At 38.7% G+C, this 27,948-nt stretch overlaps 1 protein-coding gene across 1 annotated transcript in view; it reads left to right on the top strand.

Annotated features, from left to right (window-relative positions):
• The window catches only part of LOC124605114 (platelet binding protein GspB-like), a 298,012-nt gene that overhangs the window by 33,065 nt on the left and 236,999 nt on the right, over nt 1–27,948 (top strand). The window contains exons 8-10 of the mRNA XM_047136572.1: nt 4,582–4,775; nt 15,631–15,811; nt 24,923–25,063. Of these exons, the coding sequence (XP_046992528.1) occupies nt 4,582–4,775; nt 15,631–15,811; nt 24,923–25,063 (516 nt within the window). The remainder of the gene's footprint in view (nt 1–4,581; nt 4,776–15,630; nt 15,812–24,922; nt 25,064–27,948) is intronic.

Genomic DNA, 27,948 nt, shown 5'->3' with positions numbered 1-27,948 from the left:
TCATAAGGATAAACCTGATGTAAACATTGCACTATGTATTCTTCCACGTTTGCTGGATTTCATTGGGTTTCTGTTTCATGTGGGACTGTAGCTAAGCTGTCTCGAGTACTGTCAAGTATGATAATAAGGGCACATTTTGTGCTGTGCGTTACGCGCACATCGACTTAGCAATAATATGGGACCGCTTTACCGGCACATTTAACTTGGACAGCACTGGCCAGCCAGCTGGTACGGCTAGCCTTCAGTGGCGTGGCCAGCTGCAGATCACACTTAAAAAAGAGACAGGCAGAGGAGCAATACAACTTGAATGTTATTTAATTTACCAGAATGAAATAATACACTGCAAATCTCCCACAACACACTCCTTAGACAACTGACAAAAACTGCTGCACGTTATCGTTTAGCCATTAAAAACAAGAATGATGAAAATTCCTGACATAAAGACAGGGTAATTTTGCTGCATAAGCTGTATGTAACGTAAGAGATTATTGAAGGATTTCACTGTATAGATAAATATTGAAGCCACTGAAGGTATTACTTACAGTCAGTCATCTGGTGATCTCTTAGTTCCTTCCTTATCCGAATCTGAGAAATACATTTTAGTTCTGGAAGTGTCACCTGCTTTGTTAATAATGAGTCTACCAACAACAGAACCCATGAAGACAACCGGGCACAGCATTTTCTCTTCTTCCTTTATGACAAGCCATTCTATATCCCACCAGTGTTCGGCAGTGACGTGTGAAAAACCTGCATGTTTTAGTTCCAGTACATCTGGCAACTTAACAGCTTTGTTACTTCTCAGGCCAAATCCCACAGCTCGGCTCCAGATCAGTTCTGTTGGGTGCATACTGTAATGGTACAGTAGCAAATATAAAACTGCAGCATTTGTATGATGTGCTCGATGCCATGAAAATGATTGTTTTTCATGTTTCTACGATACTTTTCTACCTCTGTGATATAAAACAATGGACACGTCCAAATAAAGAGGATTTGGTTTTTCATTTTTGCCTTAAAAATTAAATTGTTATTTTCTCTTAATTTAAACAACTTTTATGAACAGTATTTCATAAGACATCTATAATTAAGAATTTGTATTTGAAATGGAAACAGAAATTTCGCATCCAATATGTAATTAGAAACAGGAAGATGTGCATTATTCATAAGAAATGATGGTGAGTTTTATAACTATGAGATGTAGGCATTTCAGATTGAACGAGGAAAAAAAGAAATTCTGGGGAGATTTAAACCAACGCACGAATAACCATATCTGTTCATATACCATTACGCTTCTGTCGGCACTACACGTTCAATATGGATTCCTTTACTAACTACATTATGTACAACACTGGGAAAACTTCAAAGCCGATTATCTCCATAAATTTATGAAAAACATTAAGAACAGCCTATTTCTTGGCACTTTTTAACCATGTTCCATGCACATGTTTCACTACAGAAAGCAGCCTCAGCAATTTTTTTTTCTGCACATTAACAGCGCGGCAATCGGAGCACAATGCTGCAGAGGCTGTGACTGTACATGATTTTTGAAATAAAAACTGTGTAGCTACAGCATGATTAAGAAAAACGTTGATGGCTGTTAATACATTTGAATATCTTATAGTTTCATTTAACATAACTTAGTAATAAGATATCTAATACATAAGTAGGACCTACTTCCAAGAGAGTAACAACGTCAATGTACATGTGCTACTGCTTCTGATGAAGCACCGCATTTTTGTTTGTTTACATCAAGTTTATTCTTATGATGAACAGATTATAGTCATTTCCTTCCCTTGTCCACTCGGAAATAGAGCGAGGGTAAAACAACTGTCTATATGCCTCTGTATAGCCCTGATTTCTCGTATCTTATCTTCTTCGTCCTTCCGTGCAGTGTATGTTGGCAGCAGTAGAATCGTGTGGGAGTCAGCTTCAAATGTCATTTCTGTATATTTTCTCAACAGGTTTCTCGAAAAGAACTTTGCCTTCCCTCCAGGCATTCCCATTTGAGTTCCCTAAGCATCTCCGTAACACTTACATGTTGTTTGAACTTACTGGTAGTAAATCTAGCAGCCTGCCTCTGAAAAGCTTCGATGTCTTCCTTCAATATGACTTGGTACGGATCCCAAACACTTGCGCAGTATTCAGGAATAGGTCGCATCAGTGTCCTTTATGCCGTCTCTTAGACAGGTGAACCACCCTCTCCAAAAATTCTTTCACTAAACCTAAATTGACTATCGTCCTTCCCTACCAAAGTTCTCACATGCTCATTCCATTTTGTATTGCTTCGCAACAATACACCTAGATATTTAAACAACTTGACTGTGTCAAGCAGGATATTAGTAACACTATATCCTAACAGTATGGGTTTGTTATTCCTACTCATCTACATTAATTCTGTTAACCACCCGGTGGCAACATTGGAGCACTATTTTTATCGTTGAACTGATGACAGGCTGACACAACATAAAATTTATTATAAACATTTTGTTTCTCTCTTGTATACAAAAGTCACATGCTTCTTAGCATAGAACTGATCATTGTTTTCTATGTTTAATAAGCATAGAAAGTGGTGTTTCCATTTTATGCTAATTATTTTAATGACTGACTCAGTCATCTTCTTCAGATGTTGCAAGTCGTGCCATTTTGCATACTCTCTGCTTGGGCTGCGAGTAGACTGTGAACTGTTGTTGGTTTTGTGTCACTATTTATAGATGATTGTGTTTGACTCTGACATCCACTACTATTTTTGAGTTTTTTTTGGCGACACACTCTAAGGAATAAAGTTGTCTGAAAACCCAATAAACAGGAACATAGGTTTTAGCTTAAACAACACTCTGGGTCAGGAACATTGTCCAGAAAATAAGGTTTCCACTTATTTTTCTCAATGAAAAACATGTTAATTGGCATTGAATAATTCATGTGTGGAAAGCTTAGACTTTCACCCATTTTTTACATAATCACTGTTGAGATCAATGCATTTTTGCATTCAATGTACCATCTTCTGTATGCCTGCATTGTAGAACTCTCCAGCCGCATCACGATGTTAGTGTAAAATCCCTTCTTCAGCTCCTCTCCGGTTGTGAAATGCACCCCATCCAGGTGTTTCTTCAATTCAGGGAAGAGATGGAAGTCACTCGGGTTATGTCTGGACTGCAGGGCAGGTATGTGACAGTAACCCATCAAAATTTGTTAATGAAATTGGTTGTGACATGGGCAATGTGCAGGTGAGCAATGTTCTGATGGAAACTCACTCCCTTCGTGAGCATGCCTCTCCTCTTGTTTTGGATTGCGCAGCAAAGGTTTTTCAACATTTCACAGTAGCGGTCCACATTGATTGTTGTACTGGCAGGCAGGAATTTGCTCAACGATAATCCGTTCCTGTCTCAAAACATACTACTTCCCATCACTTTGCTGGCAGACTAAACTTCTGCGGCTTTGGCGAAACTGGATGTTTCCACTGATGGGATTGTTTTTTCATTTCCAATGTTGTTTAGCGGACCCAGGTCTCGTCCCCAGTGACACCAGAGTTCAAGAATTCCTTATTATTAGTTGTGTGGGTGTGAAGGTAATTCATGGGCCACTTCCACATGTGTCTGCTTGTGGGCTTCTGTAAGCATTCTTGGGACTTGCCTTGCACAAATCTTGGCATACCCTAAATTGTCTGTCAAAATTTTGTCAGTGCTGATCTTGCTGGCTTTAGAGCTCATCTTGCAGAGCTCCAAACCATCACTTTTGACCTTTCAGCCATTGCATCTTCCACTTTCACAATCATTTCGTCTGAAACCGATGGGAATCCAGAACACTGTCCGTCATGGACGTCTGTTCTTCAGTCTATGAATTGTTTGCACCATTTGTGCACATGTTGTACGCTCATACAGGTTCCTTTGTAGACTTAACAACAATTGGGAATGAATGTCCACTGACGTAATCTGTTTAGCACACAAAAAACAAATCACAGACTGTAATTCGCACATAATTTGAGAAGTGAATGGTAGTTCCATTTCTAAGAGCTGCTAAGCAAAGACTGTGTGTCCCAGGTAGCTCGCTGGGGCAGGTAATAGGAGAGGGAGAGCCAAGCTACAGGCTAGAGCTTCCGGATTCTATGTAACTGCATTCCTCGTGACTGAAGGTCCTTAGGAACCTTATTTTACAGACAACCCTATACTAAGATCGCGCCAACTATCACATCCACCAGAGCTAGGAAATGTTGAGTGAATGTGCGTTCTACAGATTATCAGTAGGGGCTCTGAACAACAAAAGAGCATCAAAGGGAATAGTGGATGTTGGGAGTCAAACTCACCAGCAGCTATGTTGGTGGAATTCGGGCAATGTGTGTTCAAAACAGCATAATTAGCAGTACCTAAAGAATTATGGGACATTGTCGAAATATCATGCATAAAATGAAAACTACTTGGTTATACACCCAGAACAACACAAAATAATGGTCTAACACAGCTGCATTGGCATATGGAGAGTGTGTGAAGTTAACATACTGTCGGCAGTCAGCGTATTAGACAAGAATTTAACCTCACTTTTACTGTGTATGTGTATTGGTTAAGAGAATGTTTGTTTGGTCTGTTTCAGTTTCACAGATACTCTTTGAAGATGAGTTGGTGGAAATCAGTCACCCTGGTGAACAGCAGTTTTTGCTCTCACATCTTGACAAAAGTGGTCCTCTTGCTCTGCTGCACCCTGCTCAGCTATACAAGCATTGTCTCAGCATTGGATTACGGCCGGCACTTTTTGATATCACAAGTCCGTCAAGTGAAGTATCTTTGGTATGTACTTGAATTTTTTATTTTCAAGCAGACTGTTTTCAGAATGACCTTTACTCAAGTGGATAAAGTGTGAAATGTTTTCTCATCCTGTGAGTGTATTCAGGACTGCAGCAGTCTTGCAGAGTAATGATTGACATTAGACATACATTTAAATTTTCATATTTTCTCAGGTTACTTTCTCAAAGTTTGATAAACTACTTATAAAATAGAAAAAAAAGTGATTCATTGTTCGTGTTCACTTCCTATCATTTATTAAATAATACATATACTTTTATATTTGATGAAGTTTGGTTTCCTTAGCGTAATTTGTTCCTAGAGCTCTATCTCATATGTGTTGGACAAATTTTTAGCTTTTAGTTGGAGTCTTTTTTCTAGTAATTAGTTGTACATGTTGGAGATAAGTTAATTAAGCAGGCTTTCAGAGGCTTTGAGTAATTAATGTAGGGAACCACTACTATGTACTGGTTTGTTTGTGAAGAATGGGCATTTTAACGTATCTCAGCCCAAGGTAAACAATTTTTTGGTTAGTCATTCCCCACATGTTATATTGTGGTGACTGTTGTGTATGAAAACTGTGTATCTAGTGGATCTGAAAATGTGACATTGTGGCTTACACAGAGTTCTCTGCATCTCCATGACTTCTCGTACGTCTTGTGGAACGTCTGAAGTTACGTGCTGAAAGAATTTCTCAATGCTTTTAGCACAATTCTTTATTAGCCTTGTACAGACATTGAGCCACATAGGACTTCATTATTCCCAGTAATGAGTTACCTTGCATGATAAGGTCCGTGCTTGAATGCTTGAAAGTTGCTGGAGACACTCCTAAACCATGCTCCGTCAGCGGCCTTAAAATTGTTCGTCAAGAAACTAATGCACCTGAATAATAAAGTGCGCTGGAGCTGTTTCCTTCTGCAATCACATTTAAGTGATAATACGTAATTCCCTTGTCTTTACGACAGGTCCAGATACAAATTTCCATTCATGCACCCTTCGAAAAGACATAGTTCGAACAAATATCACGATGACATTCTGGTCTGTATCATAACATGAGGCTGGTTTCTTCTAACTTTTACGTGTAATGGGGATTTTCCGTAGACCAAAGAACCACGTTTCTCCTGTGTGAACTGTGACATATTGTACACCCTTTAGCATGGCACGAAATTTGGAAATTGCACAAGCAAAGCACATCAGGCTGCAACTTGCTGCTGCATGTTGACGGATAATTCATTCACAGTCGTCGGTATCCTCCTCATTTTCAAGTCTCTTGTAATGCGGCCCTGCATGGTTGACTACAGTACTTAATGTTAAACTGCTCCTTTGCAAATGAGTTTCATTGAAGACTGCTTAATTGATTGAGTGCAGGCAGCCTGTGTTTCCTTTAGTGTTTTCTTAAGCCTGCTACATGCCCTTCCTTTGGCACTGCGTGAAACAAAAGTATGTACGAGGGGTCACTCCAAAAGAAAGGCACACTATTTTTGTAAAAATACAGTTTTCATTCTACATGTGTGAAAGTTTTGCAGTGTGTAGACACATCCTTCCCACTTGTTTTCAAACTTAGTTAAACCTGTTCCTGTGAGTGGCGCCGTCACAGCATGTCTTCAAGATGGCTGCTACCTGTGGCGTTCATCAGAGGCAACGTGATGTCCTAGAATTCCTGTGCTGTGAAAATGAGGCAGTGAGAAACATCCACAAGAGGTTGAAAAAGGTGTATAGAGATGCTGCTGTCGATCGCTGGACAGTTAGTCGGTGGGCAAGCAGGTTACATGACGAAAGTGAGCACAGCAGTTTTGAGGATTGTCCTTGCAGTGGCAGGCCTCGTACTGCACACACTCCAGACAATGTACAGAGAGTTAACGAGTTGGTGACTGCTGACAGACGCATCACAGTGAACGAATTGTCATGCCACGTTGGGATAGGGGAAGGAAGTGTTTGCAGAATACTGAAAGTGTTGGCGCTAATAAAGGTTTGTGCCATTTGGGTTCCCAGCATCTTGACAGGAGCTCAGGCACCCACATACACACCATCAGTATCTCCTCAACAGTATAACTAAGTATGGACTCGTCAGCCACAGCTTCCCAAGTGAAACAATGAAATACTGAGACAAAATAAAACAATATTGACAACAAGGCTTTTTGTATGTTTCAAAGGAGCAATACCACTAAAACAATTTTGATTTCTTCAGTTGTACAATGTCAATGGGTGCAGGTACTTCTTAGGTACCCAGTAGGTTAAAATTTCAGTAGCCATACAGTGTCTGTGCAAGTGTTAGCTATAATGTCATAAACTGGTGTCTTTACTTGACTGCAGAATTAATAATCCAATCATATCATGTCCCATGACTGAGCTAGACGAGGGACAGTACTACCTTGACAAATCTGTTGGTGAATAAACTATACACGGAGATGGTTCATAACATAGTGTGCAAAGCATTCCATTGTCCTATTACATTAAAACTACATAATCTTATCAGTTTTCAACAATTGAACTTTGTTGGTGCTGTATATCTGAGGAACATTTTGTAGGTTTTATTATTCGGCTTACTGCAAATTATATAAGATCAGGTCAGAAATATAATTTTTATTACCAGCTCAAAAATTTACAATTACAGTAAAATTTAATTTATGTGATTTTCAACAGACAACAGAAAAAAACATAAGTGTGAAAAAAGCATATATGAAATATAGCCCCATACTACCAAATTAATTGGTAAACACAAATGAAAAATCCAGTAAATAAAAAGTTACATTCTACAAAACGTTATATAGGCTTACTAGGTACTGTACTCAACAAAGATATAAAGATAAATGTAAACCTCTACAGAGAAGAAAATGTTGCTTTGTAAAAAAGTCCGTGATTTTTGCTTGCTTTTCCTTTGATGTGGCAATAGCGTACACTGTACCCTCAAAACGGGATAACTCATTATTTCACCAGAAACGTTGTGGTATGTCACAAATAGTTTAATTATTTCTAACGCATTTACTGCATTGTTAACATCACGGAGGAATGCTGAGGTTCGTCTATATCATCCTCATCGTCAGTTTCTTCCTCGTCCAGGTCCCACAATGCAAATTGAATCTCATGGGTTCTGTAGTGATGAGGTTTTTATCAATGTTCACGTAATCCTCAAATGATGCTTGCTCTTAAAGTTGATTCCATTCTTCATCATGAGGTGAAATACGGTCAGCATGATCATTTCCACCCTGATCATGGACTTCATTTCCAAATCCAGTTTTTTGGAAACGGTTCTGAGTGGTATCATCTGAAACTCTGTGCCATGAAGCTGCAATGTAGTGCAATGCCTATAAGGGGGAAACAAATTTATTAATTATTTCTCGAAGTGTTCTTTGGCTCCGGTTGCACAACATGAAATAAATGGCAAATAAAAATTTTGCCTGTAGAATGTTTGTTTTCATTTCTTCCTTTTTTCGATGTCTACACACCTGATGGCATGCTGCATGAGCATTTTGCAATAATGCAATTTGAAATTATGTATCACTCCAATGTAAAGTGGCTGGAGCTCACTCGTGCAATTCACCGGAAAGAATTCCACAGTCACATTTCTCAAATAGAAAGTAAGGGGAGGATGTGCTGCACACCTGTCTACGAACAATAAAATATTCCGGCCTGCTGCACCCATTTTCCCATCAACACTTCGAAGCCAGCCTTCGGAAACTTTTTTCGTCATCCACGATTTCTTGTTACTAGCATATTTTGTGGGAAAAATGACAATGTTCTTAAAACAATGGGGCTTGGCAAATTTCCCGGTTGTAAGTGTGGGAGCTTCTCACTACCATCACTTTTAGCACATAACAGCACTGTTACATGTTATTTACTTTTTTTTCCCTCCATGGCAGTTCTCACTTTTGAATGCTGTTGTGTGGCTAGGCATTACATTGTAAAACAAGACTGTCTCATCCGCATTGAAAATGTTTTTGGGAGCATATCGGGATGTCAGTTCTTTCAAACGGGTTTCCTTCCAATGTCGCACTGCCTCGGGATTGACACTTTTGCTTTGTCCACATACATTCTGACAGCTGATGCCAAGTCTTACCTTAAATTTGTGCAGCCAACCTGATGTAGCACTGAAATTTTCCACACAGAGTCAAATTGCAGATTCATTTGCTTTTTCACAAAGCATTGGGATGCTAATAGGAATGCCTTCTGCTCTATGTTGCCTGAACCACTGCAACAATCAATCTTCCATGTCTTCATATTTCCCGCCCTGAATGCAAGTCTGCTTACTAGTAGAAATTTCAAACACACATGCACTATCTTCAATTTCCTTTGCCTTTGCTACTATATAATTTAAAGTAGACGCAGAAATTCCTAATTCGTTGGCAATATCCAGTCGCTTTCGATTACTGTTTTCTTTCACAACTCTCAAAATCCGTAGCTTTTCAGCAATAGTAATGCTTTCCTAGTTTTTTCCGCTCATGTAACCAGTTCTCAAAATAATTAGAAATACAGTAATACGGTACTATAGCCTATACAGTATGAAGTGTGATGTGTTTCGGGATTTCCGAGTGACGTGTAACAATTCATGTCCAGTTATGCCATAGTTCCGCAGAAGTCGTGTAATTTCAGGGAAACAAATGAGTGCTACACTTACTATCAATCTTCCCTTTGGCTATCACCACTGCCGTAATAGAAAGCTTCATACATTATACTGTACTTTCCAATACCGTACAATCTCTGTATATCACCTGGTTTTTGTGACGACTCTATTATTGCAGTTTATACTGTTTTTGCGTGTCTGTCAATCTATAAAACAATCTCAAGTCTGTCACATTAAAAATTAAGTGTTAGTTGGATTCAGATGCTCACAACAAAGTGATTTTCTAGTTGGCAATGTCATCAAACATTTCAGCAAAGTTCCTTCATAATGGCCGACAATGACTTAATACTATTCCCTGTAGTTCAGTTTTACTTGTGGCATCAGCGGTGTAGTGTGCTGATGTTGGCAGCACCATCTTCATATAATGCAAATGTTTTGTTATGAAATGTCCATTTTACAAGTATAACGAATTTACTGAACGGAAAAGGGTACATACAAGAATCTGCCAACCATAGAGCAAGAACAGATTTAATTATTTACTTTGTGGTGAAATGAATTCCCAGCAATGAATGGTCGTTGCCAACATCAACATGCTACGCCACTGACGACGTAAGTAAAATTATACCTGGTCTGCAGTTGTGTGCACTGCAGTTGCATTGTCATTGCATTTGCAAGAGAAGCAGAAGAAAAGGAAACATACTTGGGTGAAGCCGTGTACTTCACGGCAAGATGCGAAAGATACGGAACAAAATTTGCTATGGGAGCTGCAAGTCGAGGACATAAAGTCTCATGAAAAACCTTTTGGGAATAGATGAGAGTACATTTCAATATGTGCTCAAGAAACTGGCTTCTCATATTATGATGCTGAACACTGTCCTCAGAAATGCTACATCCGCAAAAGACAGACATACCATAATACTGCGATTTCTAGCTACTCAAGTGTACAGTACTGGTACAGCACTCTAATGCTGCAGTGCACATTGACGAAAATAATACCAGAAACATTTGAAGCTATTTATAACACACTGAAGGAGGAATATGTGAAGGCAAATAAATTTAATATGTACTGCAGATTTGAAAAATTTTTATTTCCACAGAAGTCGTAGATTTCCTCCTTCATATTCTCGGGAGGTATATCCTGGCATAGTTCACGGCTAATAGCAACCGCAATTTTTTAATAGCTCTCATTTTTTATTCTGTTTTTGTATTCAGGATGTTGTAAGCTACACAGTCCTTCATCTGCCTTGAATATTTCTATCAGTTTCATTATATATGCGACGCACCATGTAAATTTGGGAGTCATATTGATTAATATTGTGTGTCAGACAACCACAGTGATGATAGCGCTCCAGGTGGTTGATTTCTCCATGCAGTAAGCATAAGACGAATGTTTCCTTTGATCAAATCTAAGGCAAGGTGCTAGATTTGATCGAAGAAAATTTGACCAATGCCTAATTTTGACAAAGTTCTTTATTACACTATCAAATTTTATTATACGGCCATACCAGTCCACTTCCCAGCAACCCACTCTGAAACACTGCATCATAACTTGTGCGCACTGTGGATATTTCACTGGGATATGAAAAAAAAAGCATAAGTGAGAAAAACATATAAGTGAAAAATGTATAAATGAAGTTTTACTGTAATCTCTATTAATTTTGCTATTCTGAATGAAAATTTCATACAAACTGCCTCATCCATTGAATAATAAGCAAGAAAAAATGTTGGTTGATTTCTATTTATAATGGCAGATATCACCATATCATAAATAAGTTCTCATGTAAATCTGAAAAAACTGGGCAGTGAAGCTATGGCGATTCATGCTTGACTGCAAAGGTTTGTGGCTGGCAATATGCTGTTTGCCCTAAATGTCCTGACATACTGTCTGAAAAGCATATTGCAACATGGTAAAGATTGCTGTAGATCACAGCTGCACCTTTTTTAGATAGAAGTCAGCAGATAACTATCCCATCTTAAAAGAAGTCTAACAAAGGAACCAACTTCAGAGGATTTCAATAATCCAAGTAGTGAAGGATTTAGCATATTTCGTCAGTATAGAAGAGATATTAGAGATAAAGTTAGTGAACTGCTTATAGAAAATAACTATGACATTATTGGTATATCAGAGTGCCACTTAAATAACTTGACAATTCAGAGGCTTCCTTTAACAGGATACAGATTAGCTGGCTGTTTTTCAGTGAGTTCTTTGCAGAACGGGGCAGTGGCCATGTATGTAAAAAAATCAGTATTCCATTCGAGTCTGTAGACGTATCAAAGCACTGCACTGAACAGGTATTTGAATGCTGTGCTAGGCAGTTGAATTTAGTGAAACTAGACTTCTAATTGTTGTTATTTATAGGCCCCTTAACTCTGATTTCAGAGCATTTCTGCTTGAGCTAGAGAGGGTTTTTGGTTCACTTTACTTATAGAAAGTGGCAAAATTAGTTGTATGTGGTGATTTCAATATTGATTTTGTATGTGATTGTGCAAGAAAAGGGATGTTAGAAGAGCTCTTAAATTAATGTGATCCGATGCAGACTATGCTTTTTTTCAACCAGGGTGCAGGGGAACTAGCACAGCCATAGGCAGTGTTTTTATTCAGTCTTCATTTTTAGATGGGCATTCTGTTGGTAAAAGGGTGAATGGCCTTTCAGACCATGGTGCAGAAATTTTAACACTAAAAGGTTTTTGTACTCAAACAGATCTTTTATGTAATTACAAACTATGTAGAAAAGCTAATCCAATGGTAATAGTGCCGATAACATTGATGACAAATATAATGCTTTCCTTAACACATTTCTCATGCTCTTTGAAAGTTACTTTCCACTAGAACGTGCTAAACAAGATAAACAAGATACTAGCAGTACAAGGCAGCCTGCGTGGCTGACTAGTCGGATAAGGATATGTAGAACAAAGTGGGAATAATTCAAAATGTTAGTAGTAGTCACAATCAAGCTACAGTAACCCATTCCAAACAGTACTGTAAGGTACTTAAAATTGTTACTAGGAAGGCAAAGAGTATGTGACACACAAATGGAATAGCTAATTCTTATAATAAAATTAAAATCTCATCGTCAGTTGAGAAGGAAGTGTCTAGTCAGCAGCACATGGATGACAGTATAAAGTCAGTATGTAGTAGAAATGGTTTCTGTTACTGAAAAGGCGGATATAAGTAATGTGTTTAACAACCACTTTCTGAACATTGCTGGGGAATTAAATAAAAATTTAGTTTCTACCAGCAGTCGCATAACTCTCTACTTAGGACTGATATCTAAAATTCTCCGTAGTGTTACTGACAAGGGGGAGGTTTACTTAATAATTAAATCACTGAAACCTAAGGATTCTCATAGATATGTTGGAGTATATAGCAGAATATTAAAGTACTGTGCTGCACACGTTAGCCCTGTTCTTAGTCATATTTGTAATTTTTCCAGTAGGAATGGTCAGTTCCCTGAATGATTAAAGTACTCAGTGGTAAAGCCACTTTACAAAAAGAAGAAATAGATAATGTAGACTATTTTACATCTGTTTTTGTGCCATCAGTGTTTGCTAAAGTTATTGAACAGGCTGTGTATGTAAGGATAATTGATCATTTTATTTCACATAATATGCTATCAAATGTACAGTTTGTTTTAGAGGTGGTTTAACAACTGAAAATGCAATATTCTCTTTCCGCTGTGAGGTAATGAATGGATTAAAGAAGAAGTTTTGGATGCAATGCATTGTTTTTTATTTAACTGCGGCATTTGATTGTGTTGATCACAAAATATTGCTGCAGAAGCTGGACCATTATGGAGGGGAGTAGTTCACAATTGGTCCACCTCTTACTTTAACAATAGACAGCAAAAGTAATCATCCACAGTGTTGAGAATTGCTATGATGTAGGGTCTGACTGGGCATGGTCAAATGGGAGGTGCCCCAGGGATCAGTACTGGGGCCTCTCCTGTTCCTTATTTATATAATGATATGCAGTATAGTATTACAGGTGATTCTAAAATATTTCTGTTTGCTGATGACAATAGCTTGGTAATACAGCATGTTGTGTGCAACATTGGCACTGTTTCAAATAGTGCAGTTCAAGACATAAGTTCTTGGCTTCTAGAAAATGAAATAATGCTAAATCACAGTAAGACTCAGTTTTTACAGTTTCTAATACACGATTCAACAAACCCAATGTCTTAATTTCACAAAATGGGTATGTGATTAGTGAAACTGAACAGTTCAAATTCCTAGGTATTCAGATAGATTGTAGACTGCCCTGGAAAGCCCATGTTCAGGATCTTGTTCAAAGGCTTATTGATGCCAATTTTACTATTAGAACGGTATCTGAAGTAAGTGATAGTTTGACGCGAAAAGCAGTCTACTTTGCTTACTTTCATTTGCTTGTGACATGTGGTATTATATTTCGGGGTAACTCTTCCCATTCTCAAAGGGTATTTTTGACTCAGAAATGAGCAGTTCGGACAAATAAGCCGTGTAAGTTCACGAACCTCTACTCCACCGTGCCCATTAGTCTGGGTATATTCTCTCTCTCTCTCTCTCTCTCTCTCTCTCTCTCTCTCATATATACAAAGGTGATGTAACTTACCAAACGAAAGCGTTGGTATGTTGATAGAGACACTAACAAACACAAACACACACACAAAATTCAAGCTTTTGCAACCAACGGTTGCTTCATCAGGAAAGAGGGAAGGAGAGGGAAAGATGAAAGGATGTAGGTTTTAAGGGAGAGGGTAACGAGTCATTCCAATCCCAGGAGCGGAAAGACTTACCTTTGGGGGAAAAAGGGACAGGTATACACTCGCGCGCTAACAATAGCAGCTTATTTCCAAGAATTAGCAGCTTTCATTCAGTTAATAGTAGGCAGAAATCCAATCCACATTTGGGTTGCACTTCCTTGACTCTTGTGCAGAAGGGCATGCAGTGTACTGCTGAATCTATTTTCAGTAAGCTACCACAAGAATTCAAAAATTTTAGCAGTAATCCATGCACTTTCAAGTCTGAACTGAAGAGTTTACCATGGGTCACTACTTCTGTTCTGTTGAGGAGTTCCTTGAAAAAATAAGCTGATTCCAGTGTTACACTGTTGATAGTGTTTATGTAAACTTATGGCTTGTTGTTTTCTTGAGTTCATAAACCTTCTATTTTATCTGTTATTACTTTTATGTTGTAATTTCATGTCCTGACACATTCCATGAACTTGGAGATTTGCTCCTGAGTTTGGTCTTATGGAACTAACATGTAATATAAATAAAAATAAATCATCTTTTTATAACACCAGCATGCCACTCTTTCATCACATCTTGTGGAATCATACAGGCAATGTATCTTGGTGAGTTTTATGTGCACAAAACCATATGTAGTGTACACAGTTTGTAAATAAAATCCAGGATGGGGCTAAAGAGTCCAAATTTGAGGGTACAGTGGGAGGTGGACACTGGGCTTTGTTAGTGACAGTGAATACTGTGACTTGAGTGTTGCATTTTGTTTGTTAAAAGTAATACATGGAATGTAGTGGCTGCTGATGAGCCATAGAACTGTGTGGGTTGTTTCTTTCAAAACATTCAGAGTATCCATGAATAACATCTTGATGTTTTCAGTTTGTCTCTGTATCCACCTGGTATACTTCATTCCAAATTATTTACAGCTTCTAGGTGTTTTTGGAAACTCATGGTCTGCACACAGCCAGTTTTGATCACAAACGGACCATCCTCAGATATAATGCGGCATCGAAATCAGGTGCTGTATATGACAAATCATAACTTTTAACCAGCACCATGTCATAAAGGAGCATGACAATTCAATTATAAATCTGGAACATGCATACAGTATACATGTGGTGCAGCCCCTCACACCACTTACAGAAATTCATAAGCATTTGAGTTGTCGATAGAAACACACACAAAAAAGTTGTGTGCCTATCGACAACTCAGCACTGCTTGTTTTTGGCGAGTGGTCTCCCTTAATCCTAAAATATGTGGTTTAGTGCGTGGCAAGACTAAAGAATCCAAAAATGATATCAAATTACTGATTGTGTTTGTTCCCCAAACTTTCTTTTGAAAGAACGACTGAAAGTAAAATTGATCTATGAAAATAAATTGTTTGCTATCTCACCCTATATGCAGCAGCAGCAACGCCATTATAGTAAGCAATGACTGTTGAAATCATTGTAAAATATTTTTTGGTGTGAGGTTTTGGAGATATTAAATGTTTCATCTGAAAGTGTAGCTTATTGTTGTGTTTTGATGTCTTAACCTTTTGTGCATGTCATAAATTTATTCTAGTTTTGATATTCTGCAGGATCAGCAGCGCAGGTTTCTTCTAGCTCTTGCTCTCGAGTGGCAGATGTCTGGGTTCTTACATTCATGTGCTGTTGAATGGGCCAGTGGATCCCAAAGTGTTGCTGGGTGTTCATTACCAGTGCTCCTCACCTGGGGCTGGGAGTTTGCTCTGGCTGTCAAGGACGAAGCAAGCAAACTTTGTAAGTTCATCCCATTGTTCATATCTGCATATGTGGGTTTGAGGTATTTCTTCACTTTCATCACAAAAATAAAAATTGTGCTTTGGAATGGGACTGTGGTTTTAATAGAAACAAGTACATTACAAGCAAATTGAATATAGTGCATTGTTATATGATTTGTAGAGGCAGATGTTCCCAGTATCTGAACAACTCTGTTAAATGGCTGTGTGACACATAGACGAAATGACGATATTAAAACTTCACAACACTTGGATGCTGTAAATTGTATTCTTTCTCAGTGCGCTGTGTAAATCTGAAAGTAAATGTGGGTGCTGTTTTTTCTGCCAGATTTTAATCTAAAAATCCTAACTCAAATGAAAGGTTACTGTTAGAAAATAAACTGAAATGGGAAGGAGGTTACACATATTCAAAGTGAGGGCCCATATTTGGCTTAATGTTGCATCTGATGGATATCAGGTACTTTTTCTGCTCTTTCAGTGCAACTTACACCAAACTCAGATAGCCATGCAGATAAATATTTATGCTGAAGTAATTTACTATCTACTCAGTATAGTTAAATTAGTGAAATATTTTCACTTAATTACACTATTGATTTGTAGTTTTATATTGTTTTATGCAATTACAGTCTTGGCACTATTGCTATATACCTATCAGTTTTGAACAGAAATAGTTCACGAGTACAGAATTAAGTTACCCAATTTGTAAAGTAATGAAATTTAATCATTGGTTCTCGCATACTGTTCTTAAAGTCAAGTTGCTTCCGTTAGAAATGTGGGATGCACTCAATGACTGTGATAAAACTTTTAAAATGACGAAGCACAGCAGTCAGTTGTCCTTTCCTTTCAGGCTTTATTAAAGCAAATCTAGATTTTGGCTAGTAACTAGCCATTATCAAGGCAGTATTTCAGAGTTTTGATACATATCCAAGTATGTCAGTCCCCTATTGTTCAGGCTCATGTCACAGTTCATTCAAGACTACTGTTGCTTAATGTTATTCCACTGCATTTCGTAGATAAATTTCCTTCGTGCTTCTCTCTGCCATTTAACTTCTCCAATGTAATGACTACTAGTATAATTTAAATGAATTCACATTTACCTTTCAGTGATTTAATATGTACATACACTTACGTTCTGTAGGTGGTGATATACTCAACAGATAATATGTAAAACGTGTCAGTGTGCATGTAATCTTTCTTGACACAAACATTACTTTTTATGGTAAATGTTGTTAATTGATGCCACGAGGTCATGTGGCTGTGTAACTGAAAAATACTGTGTGTCATCTCGTGTGATCTGAGATTGTGCCATGGATAATTTCACAACTCTGTTCTGTTCATTGTTGTGATATACTTGATGTTGCTGCATCTTATGAAACTTAACGAAATGCCTTCTCTGAAAACGACTTATAACATATAATTAGAACCGCCACTCATGATGGAAATCTACTGGATCCAATGGCAACAAATAGATCTGATGGCTTTGAGGATGCCACATCGAAACTGCCATCAATGACCGCAGTGCTGTTGTGCCAGAAGTGATTACCAAAGTGCAGAGGACAACTAAAAAAAGCAAAAAGATATAGTTGTCCAGTAAATTCAATAAAAAATCAATAGTGTGGTATCTCAATGAGGAACTTGAAATGTTCAGCTCAGGACAGGAGCATATAGGGGAACTATCGTTCAAGTTTAAAAGAATAGTTGACTATGCCCTGGATACATACGTACCCAGAACAGTTCAGAATGGAAGGCAACCTGCATAGTATACAGCCACCATAAAGAAACACCTAAAGAAACAGATTACTGCATAATAGGCATAAAACAAATCGTAGGGCTATAGATAGAGAGATGTTGAATGAAACGTGTTTGGATTTTGAGACAGCAATGTGTCATGTCTTCAATGTCTACTGTAGCAGAAATTGCCAAGCGATCTTTCACAGAACCCAAAGAAATTGTGGTTGTAGGTAAAGACCGTCAGTGGCACAAAGTTTGTGTCCAGTCCCTAGCGAATGAGACAGGAACTGAAATTGAGATAGCAAAGCATAAGCTTTAGTGCTTAACTCAGTTTTCAAATGTTCCTTTACAAAGAAAAACCCAAGAGAATTGCCCCAATTTAAACCTCGTACCACTGAAAAGATGAATGACACAAGTGTCTGTGGTACTGAGAAACAGCTGAAATCGTTAAAACTGAACAAAGCTCCAGCCCTCCATGGAATCCCTGTCAGATTCTATTTGTGGCAGACTTAGCCCCTCTTCTAACTATTTCTAGCATAGATCCCTTGAACAAAACACTGTCCCCAGTTCTTGGAAAAAGGCACAGGGCACATCCGTCTACAGGAATAGCAGTAGAAGTGATCCACAGTAGTACCATCCAATGTCCTTGACATTGATTTGTTTTAGAATCTTAGAACATACTCTGAGCTCAAACATAATGAGGTAGCTTGAACAGAATGACCACGTCAGTGCCAACTTGCACAGATTTTGAAAACATTGGTCATGCAAAACCCAACTGACAATTTCTTCACATGATGTACTGAAAGCAGCCAGGTACGTGCAGTGTTTCTTGAGTTCTGAAAAGCATTTGACTCAGTACCACAACTACACTCGTTGTCATATGTATGTCGTATGGGTCATCAAGTGAAATTTGTGACTGGATTGAGGATTGTTTGGTAGGGAGGACACAGCACATTATCTTGCTGTTCACATTGTATATTAATAACCTTGCAGACAACAGGCTTTTTCCAAATGATGCAGTTATCTATCATGAAGTACTATCTGAAAGAAGCTGCTTAAATATTCAGTCAGAACTTGACAAGATTTCATTGTGGTGCAAAGATTGGCAGCTTGCTGTAAATGTTGAGAAATGTAAAATTGTGCACTTCACAAAATGAAAAAAATGTAGTAACGTATGGCTATAATATCAGTGAGTCACTTGGAACCAGCCAACTCGTACAAGTACCTGGGGATACTTCGTAGGGATATGAAATGGAGTGATCACAGAGGTTCAGTTCTGGGTAAAGCAGGTGGTAGACTTAGGTTTATTGTTGGAATACTGGGGAAATGCAATCAGTCCACAAAGGAGATTGCTTTCAAATCACTCATGCGACCAGTTCTGAAATGTTGCTCAGATGTGTGGGACCTGTACCAGATAAGACTAATAGGGTATACTGAATGTATACAGAGAAGGGCAGCATGAATGATCACAGGTTTGTTTAATCCATGGGAGAGCGTCAGAGATACTGAAGAAATTGAACTAGCAGACTCTTGAAGACAGACTTGAGCTATCCTGAGAAAGCTTAATAACAAAGTTTCAAGAACCGGCATTAAATGGGTACTCTAGGAATGTACTACAACCCCCCACGTATCTCTCAGAAATGAATCGTGAGGAAAAGATTAGAATAATTACTGCAGGCACACTGGCATTCAAACAATAACTCTTCCTGTACTATACGTGAATGGAACACGAAGAAACAATAATGACTGGTACAATAGGACATACCCTCTGCCATGCACCTCACGGTGGTTTGCAGAGTGTAGATGTAGAACAGCTCCCATAGCATCGTTATGCTGCTCTTTCATTGCAGTGTTGGGAGCAGAGTAGATTGGTATGAAATACAAATCTTAATTTGAACATGGGGCAAACCAGGTGGTGTCATCCCAGATCATTTAAGAAACTGATTGCCTGTCCTTATGACAGAACAGGCAACTGCAGGAACTGTTTTTCTGGCATACAGCAAATGTTCTAGGCAAAGCCACAATGCTCATTGACGTATATGTGTCATGGAATTGGCAATAATGGTTCAACTGTGACGTGGGTTTGCCAATTAACACAAGGTTTGGGCGTTGTATGCCAAGTGCTTTCACACCATAGCCAACAGTACTGAAGGTTGCAGATTAACTCCCATAATTGTAAAATCAAAATTCGTTTCTACTTCTGCAATACTTGTTAAAATAATGTGCGGAATAAATAAATGAAATGTATTAAAAACAATGCTTATAGCAGCTTGTTTGAAATGGGTTACAGTGATATAAAAATTTCTGCGTACAGATATAACACTCGGAAGTCTCCTCCAAATTCTTTTCATTTTTTTTGATCCTGCTTATCAGGTGCTAGCAGCAGTATGGATGATGTTGCCCGAATGTAATCAGTTACCTATGAGCTGCATTGCTTCACTTATGGATGAACACAAGTATATACGCAAACACTATTATTGTACTTACTGTTTGTCATCCCCCCTCCCCACTCTCTGCTGGCTCCTGTCCCATCCGCCTGCTCCTGCTTGGCATTGAAATGAATATGTGCAACAAAACATACACATTTCTCTGCATCAAACAAAAATTAAACTGATCAATAACAGGTTAAAAAGATCATTGCAACAGGCAATAAAGTATCCACTGGAGCAAACACAGGCGAATGGGCATCGGCAGATGAGAGTACTCTGGTTTACACCAGAGACGGGTTTGTTGATGGGCAAGCGCTAGAAAACATTTGGTCATGTTTGGTATGCATTCGTTGGTGCTCTATCGTGTCCGTCTAGTCGTCAGTCTTTTTGCAAAGCATCGGAGGAAGCTCGCCTCATGTCGTCTCCAATTTGGCACTGGCATCACAGAGAGTATTTGCCTCCTGTTTTGCATGTGAACTGCTTTATGTTTATTGTTGTTAGTTAATGCCATGCTTTTAAATTTCCTCAAGTGTAATGAAGAGCTAGTGATTGGTGTCGACTGACATATGTGCAAAGTTTTGGAATAATATTGAAAGAAGGCTGTAGCTGCAGTCCAGTATAAATTGCATTACCTCCAAGCGTTTCACGCTTACGTACAAATTGAAGCCACCTACTTACTCTGCTACATCATTTTGCTTGCTTTGTCAGAAACAGTGAGCAAAATAATCCTGTCTCACTATCAAAGGTTTACATCATACCTACAACCCATGTTCTCGGTTGAAACATGTGCGAGGATTATCAGAAATCATGTTTGTAGAGTGAGCACACCATTGCTTGTTATATTGTGTTCTATTATCTTCCTTTCAGTTTAAAAGCTTATTCACAGATATGAACGAATGATAGTGAACACTGGCAAATTCTCTGTGAACGTTTGTTTGCTTGTGATCAGTTTCATTTGCTGTGCTTGTTGTTTCTGTGTGCTCTAGTACATACCAGTTGCTAGAGAACCGAAATGATACAATGACTTTTCTTTGTTTGTGGAAATATACTTTTAAAATGGGGTCATTGTTGACATTTTACTGTAAGTTTTTACTTATTTATCAAATGTCAGCACAGTATGTGCCTTGAGCTTTGTCAATACATTTTATCGGTTTCAATTTTCACCTTCTATTTGAAAATGGCTGTACAGCCAAAAGCGCGATAAATGAAAAAAACTCGGTTAAATGAAGGCAATGATTTCATTTAAAAATGATCTTGTACATTTCCTGTCCAGAAAGCACAGTTGCTGCATTGTATAAACACCAAAGATGGGTAAAATTTGGACAGCAATGAGTGCTTAGGGCTTTTTGTTAGTTCTTACTTGTAGCTAATATACACACATCAAAAAAAGTTTTGCATCACCTCGATTCCAAAAGTTCCGGAACCTGTACAAAAAATTGGAACAGAGATCAATATAGACATCATTTCCGCCCTTTCTATTGCTCATGAAAACCATACATGGCATGTTGTACCACTATACAGCGAGACCTTCAGAGGTGGTGGTGCAGATCACTGTACACACTGGTACCTCTAATACCCAGTAGCACATCCTCTTGCATTAATGAATGCCTGTATTTGTCATGGCATACTATCCACAATTTCATCAAGGCTCTGTTGGTCCAGATTGTCCTAATCCTCAATGGCAGTTCAGCGTAGATCCCTCAGAGTGGTTAGTGGAGCACGTTGTCCATAAACAGCCCTTTTCAATCTATCCCAGGCATATTTGATAGGGTTCACATGTGGAGAACATGCTGACCACTCTAGTTGAGGGAAGTCGTTATCCTGAAGGAATTCATTCACAAGATATGCACGATGGGGATGCGAATTGTCATCCATGAAGACGAATGCCTCACCAATATGCTGCCGATATGGTTGCACTGTTAGTCGGAGGATGGCATTCATGTATTGTACAGCCGTTATGGTGCCTTCTATGACCACCAGCGGCGCATGTCGCCCCACATAATGTCACCCCAAAACAGCAGGGAACCTCTGCTTTGCTTCACTTGCTGGACAGTGTGTCTAAGGCGTTCAGCCTGACCGGGTTGCCTCCAAACACGTCTCCGACTGTTGTCTGGTTGAAGGCATATGCGACACTCATCAGTGAAGAGAACGTGATGCCAGTCCTGAGCGGGCCATTTGGCATGTTGTTGGGCCTATCTGTACCGCACTGCATGGTGTCATGGTTGCAAAGACGGACCTCGCCATGGATGCTGGGAGTGAATTTGCGCATCATGCAGCCTATTACGCACAGTTTGAGTCGTAAAACGACGTCCTGTGGCTGCACAAAAAGCATTATTCAACATGGTGGTGTTGCTGTCAGGGTTCCTTCGAGTCATAATCTCTAGATAGCGGTCATTACTGCAGTAGTAGCCCTTGGGTGGCCTGTATCTCCTCCGTGTCCGAACAACACTGCTTTGGTTCACTCCGACACACTTGTACACTTCCCTTGTTGACAGCCCTTTCTGGCACAAAGTAACAATGCAGACTTGATTGAACTGTGGTATTGACCATCTAGGCATGATCGAACTACAGACAACATGAGCTGTGTACCTCATTCCTGGTGGAATGACTGGAACTGATCGGCTGTCGGACCCCCTCCGTCTATTAGGCGTCGCTCATGCATGGTTGTTTACATCTTTGGGTGGGTTTAGTGACATCTCTGAACTGTCAAAGGGACTATGTCTGTGATACAATATCCACAGTTGTCTATCTTCAGGAGTTCTGGGTACCGGGGTGATGCAAAACTTTGTTTGATGTGTGTATTTATTCAGAAATGAATTGAAGACCCTCTTCTGTAACCTTTCTTAAATGTTGATAGGAAATCTGAACATTTTTACATGAGGATATGTCTGCCTGTCCCTTCACACCTGTCCCTGTACAGTTGATATATTTGCAGCCACCCGGTACAATGACTCGATTCACTAGTGACACTTTTATCAGAAATGGCTGTATTTCAGATGCCAGCCAGTGGAAAGCAACTTAGGGCTGCTTGCGGTCAGGCAAGGTCTGCCACAAATTTTACCAAATGGAGTATCATCTAGTGGTTGATGCCACAAGTAAGGGTGTGATGCTGTTGCCACCAGGTGGCCGTGCTCTGACGAGGGTTACCTGCCCGAGTAAGCGGACAGTCACTGTTTCTTACATGATCTGGGGTGTCGTATTTGTAACAGTAAGAAATGAAGGCAGTGTTAAATAATTAATTCTTAAATTTTGAAATCTAAACGGGTTAATGCATTTAAAGAAGTTATGTACTTCCCAGCCGTGTGCATAACGCTCTTGGCCTGAATATTTTCTAACAACCATATAAATATGAAACAATTTCTGTGTGAGAGCTTACAGGGCTGTTGTGCTGCTGTAAACAGAAGAAAAATATTGCTATTCCCAATGAAACTGGGAGGCTTTTTTATAAGCGTATTGCACATAAAGAAATACTAGCAAAGCACTTACCGAAAAACAGCTACTGATGCTGTAAATCCTTTGAGCTCGCAGCACCAAGGAAATAACAAACACTCAGTTTTCCATTTTGTGGTGCAGTGCTTCATACCAGATCCATTACCTGAATCTGCCTTTCAGACTGGATACCCACGCCCGGGTTCGATTCCCGGCGGGGTCAGGGATTTTCTCTGCCTCGTGATGGCTGGGTGTTGTGTGCTGTCCTTAGGTTAGTTAGGTTTAAGTAGTTCTAAGTTCTAGGGGACTGATGAGCATAGATGTTGTCCGCCGCTCGTGGTCTCGCGGTAGCGTTCTCGCTTCCCGAGCACGGGGTCCCGGGTTCGATTCCCGGCGGGGTCAGGGATTTTCACCTGCCTCGAGATGACTGGGTGTTTGTGTTGTCCTCATCATTTCATCATCATCCAGGAAAGTGGCGAAATTGGACTGAGCAAAGATTGGATAATTGTACGGGCGCTGATAACCACGCAGTTGAGCGCCCCACAAACCAAACATCATCATCATCATCATCAGACTGGATAACTGACTGTCAAACTTATAATTTTCACTTACAGCTGTAACTCTGACTGATCCATAACATTCTACAAAAAGAATAGTGTGTAAAATTAAGTTGCTGCTGGCTAACAGGAACCCATAGGTAGTCCTATGTTGGCAAAATTTCATTTTACCTTGCTAAAAGTCTCAAGACCACAAACCTGCATTTTTCAATATCAGTAGTATAGGGAATTGTTACTGAATAGTAAAGGCAAGCGAAACATTTGGCACAGAGTAGCATGTGTAAAATCACATGCAAGCACTGCGTGAAATTATGTTGGTCAGTCAGGCAGAGGTGTAGCAATTACAATGTTAGCTGCGGTCAAAAAAATATTGGTGCCTGAGAGAAGTTGGGGACAAAAAGAGACCCATTCAACTATGGGAAACGTGTTTTAACAGGGAACCACCCATACAATGTAGGGTATGACATTTTACATACTGTTATGAGAGCAAAAATATGATACTGGGAGTATTTGAAATAAATGATACAAAATGCCAGTTCACTTTTATATGACCAAACACAACTTTTTTTCTTCTCTGTAAAATTTAGTTAGTTACGCAAATGTTAAATTTCAGTAGTACATTCAACTTTACTTTTAATCTATTTTTAAATGTAGATTTCTGCAAAAAAACCTTTATTTTTAATTTTTGTTAAATTTAGTAATTAATGCATAGTAAAATAGTAATATGTCCCTTTGTAGAAGCTTTCTACCTCTCTATTTTATGTACATCCTGTATCAGTAATATTTTACGTTGCCTGTCACTTTACATGTGGTTGTGCCAGTTAGTTGTCACCTGATGATGGCTAAAGAAACAAAATGCGGTCAAATATTGTGGTCAAATAAATGTTTTTCAAAACATTAGAAAAGCATGTCCTATGTAATGTTTTTGTTCATTATTACTAGTGTAGCAAATGGTTCATATTTTAGGTGCACCACTTTTTGATCACTCGGGCACAAAACTGGACCGTGCTGGCCGGCGTTTGCTAAGCATGTATCGTAACCAGCTTGGCCATTTGGCAAAACTCTTCAGCGGAGTGTTAACTTCACCCAAGATTCCAAAAATTTATGGTACGTAAACAGTGTAGATGCCATTGAATTACAGGGATGGTTATATTAACCCTTAGTAAACCTTGTTTTTTTTGTTATAAATAGGGGTGATATGATTGTGCCTTGATGCTTTATCAAATCTGGAAAACTGTTTAAATGTGTTTTTGAACTCTTTTTTGCCTTTGACTAGCAGCCTTTTCAGTCAGCATGAATGCAGTTTTGACTGAAGAGTCATTTTCAAGTGTAAATTATGAATTACACCATTTGTCCTAAAAGTTCTGAGACTCATCGTATTCATGGTGTATAATCAACACCAGCACATTAACTATGATGGTGGCTTGAACTAATATCTGTAAACAATAGATGTGCATTCAACGCATCAGTTGTGAGCAGGCAGTGTTAAGTAGTGGCTGTAGAGCCATAGTGTGTCCATGTTGTTATGCTACAAATCATAGTGGAGTAACATGTCTAAATAAAGTGTTTGACATTCTCCAAAATGTTTTGAAGAAGGGAAAAGAGTGTGCAAAGTTTGTCCTGCATATTTTGACTTTCGAACAAAAATGACGCACAGATATCTGGTACGACTTAATTGAAATGCAACTGACATTTTCACCTGGTTGCAGAGACTATCTGTGTATTGTACTACTAAATTGAAGGGGAGGGGGGGGGGAGCAGGGAGGGAGGAGACGATGTAGAGCATTAGTAGCGTTAAAACCACACTTTAACATTTTTCTACGTGTTGTTGATGTAGTCTAAAAACTTTTTGGACTGATGGGGTAGAGTGTGTATGTAACACAAACTATTGATCGGAACCAATATGAAATTTAGATCACCATGGCATGTAATATCAAATCTGTGACAAATTATTTACATTTATTGTGTAAGAGCACATTAAGAAAGTTGTAAAATAGCACCTTTTAATGGAACTAAGTGAGGGAAAGGAAATAAGTGTGTAATTTAATTAAGATTTATCATTAAAAAAAAAAAGAGAGAGAGAGAGAGAGAGAGAGAGAGAGAGAGAGAGAGAGAGAGGATATTGTATCATACACGATAGCTATACAAATTTATCATACACCTAGACAAGAAATTTAAATGTGTCCTGTGTTTAATATTATGTACTATTATAATCTAAGTTCCATACGAATTTATACACTCTTAGTTAATTGTTTCCAGCTGAAAATGGGCCTGTTGTGATTGAAAATGAAGCTAATGCATCAAAGGCAAAAATCTTGTTTTTCAAGAAGTTATTCATGACTGTGATCAGTGCTCAAGAAAAGATGCTTAAAATAATGGTTATTTTTTCTTAAAGTTTTAAAAACTGCTAAAATACAAATACGCTTCTGTCTCGTTGCTACTGTTTAAAAAGTCATGACAGCATGTTATCTTACTTTGGCTGCATGTTATCTTACTTTCATTGCATTTAAAAAATTTTTAATTTTTGCGGAGAATTGTAAATGTTAGTACTTTTTCTGATGCTAATGTTATACCAACGTAACTACCCACTGAGCATTGTTTCTTCCATGTGCTATGTCTGTTTCATTTTTATGACAAAGCACCACTTTAAAATTCATTCGAGCTGCTGATCCAGACTATCTCCTTCCACTGGATCACCTTTAATTTTTTTTCATATCCATTACTTTCTCATAATGGTTATGGAGATTCCAATTTTTTCTTGTGGAAAGCTGAACATTTCTATGGCCAGCATAAAATCAAAGGAGTGATGTTCATGGGGCAGTGGTGAAAAAGAAAAAGTCAGCAGTTTTATTTTATAGACTTCTTGTATTGTCACTTGCGAATTCTGGTAATGATTGTCATTAGCAGCTGCAGATTTTGATATTAAATACCAAACACAGCCTCCTGCTGTAACATAGGTGGCAATTCGCACTTTATTTTATAAACACCACTCACAAATTAGGCCTTAGACCTGTTCTGACTGGCCAGCAACTGCCTCAAGACTGTACAAGGAGCGATATGTTATTGTGGAATATGTGATCAGCATGATGTCAATCCCTCCAGCCATTGGCATGATGTCAATCCTTCCAGCCATTATGCTAGTAGATTAATACTGACGATGCTGTTGCTTCTTTATTCAAGCAGCTCATCATTTGGCCTCATAAAGGCTGAGTGGACCCCATACTGGACCTCCCTATCTCACAAAAATTCTGAGCAGGTATAGGGATTTGAACCTGGGTCTTTCTGCATTAAAGGCAGCAATGCTAACCATTCAGCTGTGGAGGCAGTCCACTTATTAATTGTTGTTGCAAAAAAGCAACTTTAAATTTTAGTTAAAGTGAGCCATTGTCACTGTGTCACTCTTAGCTTCTTATTCCAATTATGACTACTTCCTTATGATGTGCATCTGATCTTTCTTTATCATTACAAACTGAAACTGTACAAAAGCTTAGTATGGGATTTCTGCGTACTAATACGGGGTGTATACGACCCGGGACATCTGGGAAAAACCCATGAATTTTTTTCGTCTGGGAGAAAACCGGAAAAAACCCAGGAATTTTTTAGAATTCTGGGAACTTTTCCTTGTTTTAGTTACTGGTTAAATTTTTGTGATATTGACTGGTAAGAACCAATATTCTAACGAAGGATATTACTGTATCCCGCTTCTGCAGAATAATGCTGCAGCAAAAAAACATGAACGAGAGAAAAAAACGAAAATAAAACTTAAGTCGCAAAGGAAATGTGCCATATACAACAACAAAACACAGTGTTCATACAAGTGTCTGCCAACCAATATGTGTCAAAGGTTTTAGGAAGAATATGCAGTGCTTCCTAACAATAAATTGCCTCCGATGAGCGTGACATGACAGCTGTTTACATTTGATTCATTTGAGCAGTTGCGGGCGGGCTCTTGTGCATGCGCAGTTGAGTCGCCTATGAGAAGTACCTTCTCC

Source organism: Schistocerca americana, chromosome 3 (assembly GCF_021461395.2).
Source record: "Schistocerca americana isolate TAMUIC-IGC-003095 chromosome 3, iqSchAmer2.1, whole genome shotgun sequence".
NCBI lineage: Eukaryota > Metazoa > Arthropoda > Insecta > Orthoptera > Acrididae > Schistocerca > Schistocerca americana.
Note: the sequence above shows the minus strand (reverse complement) of the source record. Positions and strands in the feature narration are given on the sequence as shown.